General features: G+C 61.5%; 1 protein-coding gene across 1 annotated transcript; it reads right to left on the bottom strand.

Moving 5' to 3' along the window:
- Positions 1-278: 278 nt before the first annotated feature.
- On the bottom strand, positions 279-473 carry NOP10 (NOP10 ribonucleoprotein; the record flags this gene model as incomplete). The annotated part of the gene is made up of 1 exon (XM_010727235.2): positions 279-473. A coding segment is annotated over one exon (150 nt), but the record flags the coding sequence as incomplete, so codon positions are not given.
- Between the last annotated feature and the right edge of the window lie 5 nt (positions 474-478).

Here is a 478-nt window from a genome sequence, read left to right as displayed (position 1 = left end):
AAAACCGCATCCAGAATCTCAACACCCCTCCCCTTCTTAAAGCCCCGCGATCACCCAAGCCTCACTTTTGGGTCCAAACCCGACGATTTTGGCACCCCGTTTTCCCACCGTCGCCTCCTTATGAGGCGGGGGGGGAGGGGCAGCGGGGTGGGCGTGGCTAAAAGACGGGAAGTCCCGCCCACAATGCGGCAGGGAGCGCCGCAGGGGGCGTGACTAAAAGACCGGAAGCCCCGCCCACAGCCGCGCACCACGAGGTTTTAAAAGAAGGGGGTGGGAGGGAAGGGGGTAATAAAGAAGCGTTTATTTAAAATGGCGCCCGGTTCTCAAAGCAGCGGTCGTGGACGTTGGGTTGGGAGGATCCCGAAACGGCGTTTGAGGGCCAAACGGTGACGGGAGAAGCGATCGTCGGGGGAGAAACGGGCCGGGTGGGCCGAGCTGGTGGGCAGGCCGGCAGGGCTCAGCTTCTGTGTGTGTATAT

Source organism: Meleagris gallopavo, unplaced genomic scaffold, assembly GCF_000146605.3.
Source record: "Meleagris gallopavo isolate NT-WF06-2002-E0010 breed Aviagen turkey brand Nicholas breeding stock unplaced genomic scaffold, Turkey_5.1 ChrUn_random_7180001875528, whole genome shotgun sequence".
Classification (NCBI taxonomy): domain Eukaryota; kingdom Metazoa; phylum Chordata; class Aves; order Galliformes; family Phasianidae; genus Meleagris; species Meleagris gallopavo.
Note: the sequence above shows the minus strand (reverse complement) of the source record. Positions and strands in the feature narration are given on the sequence as shown.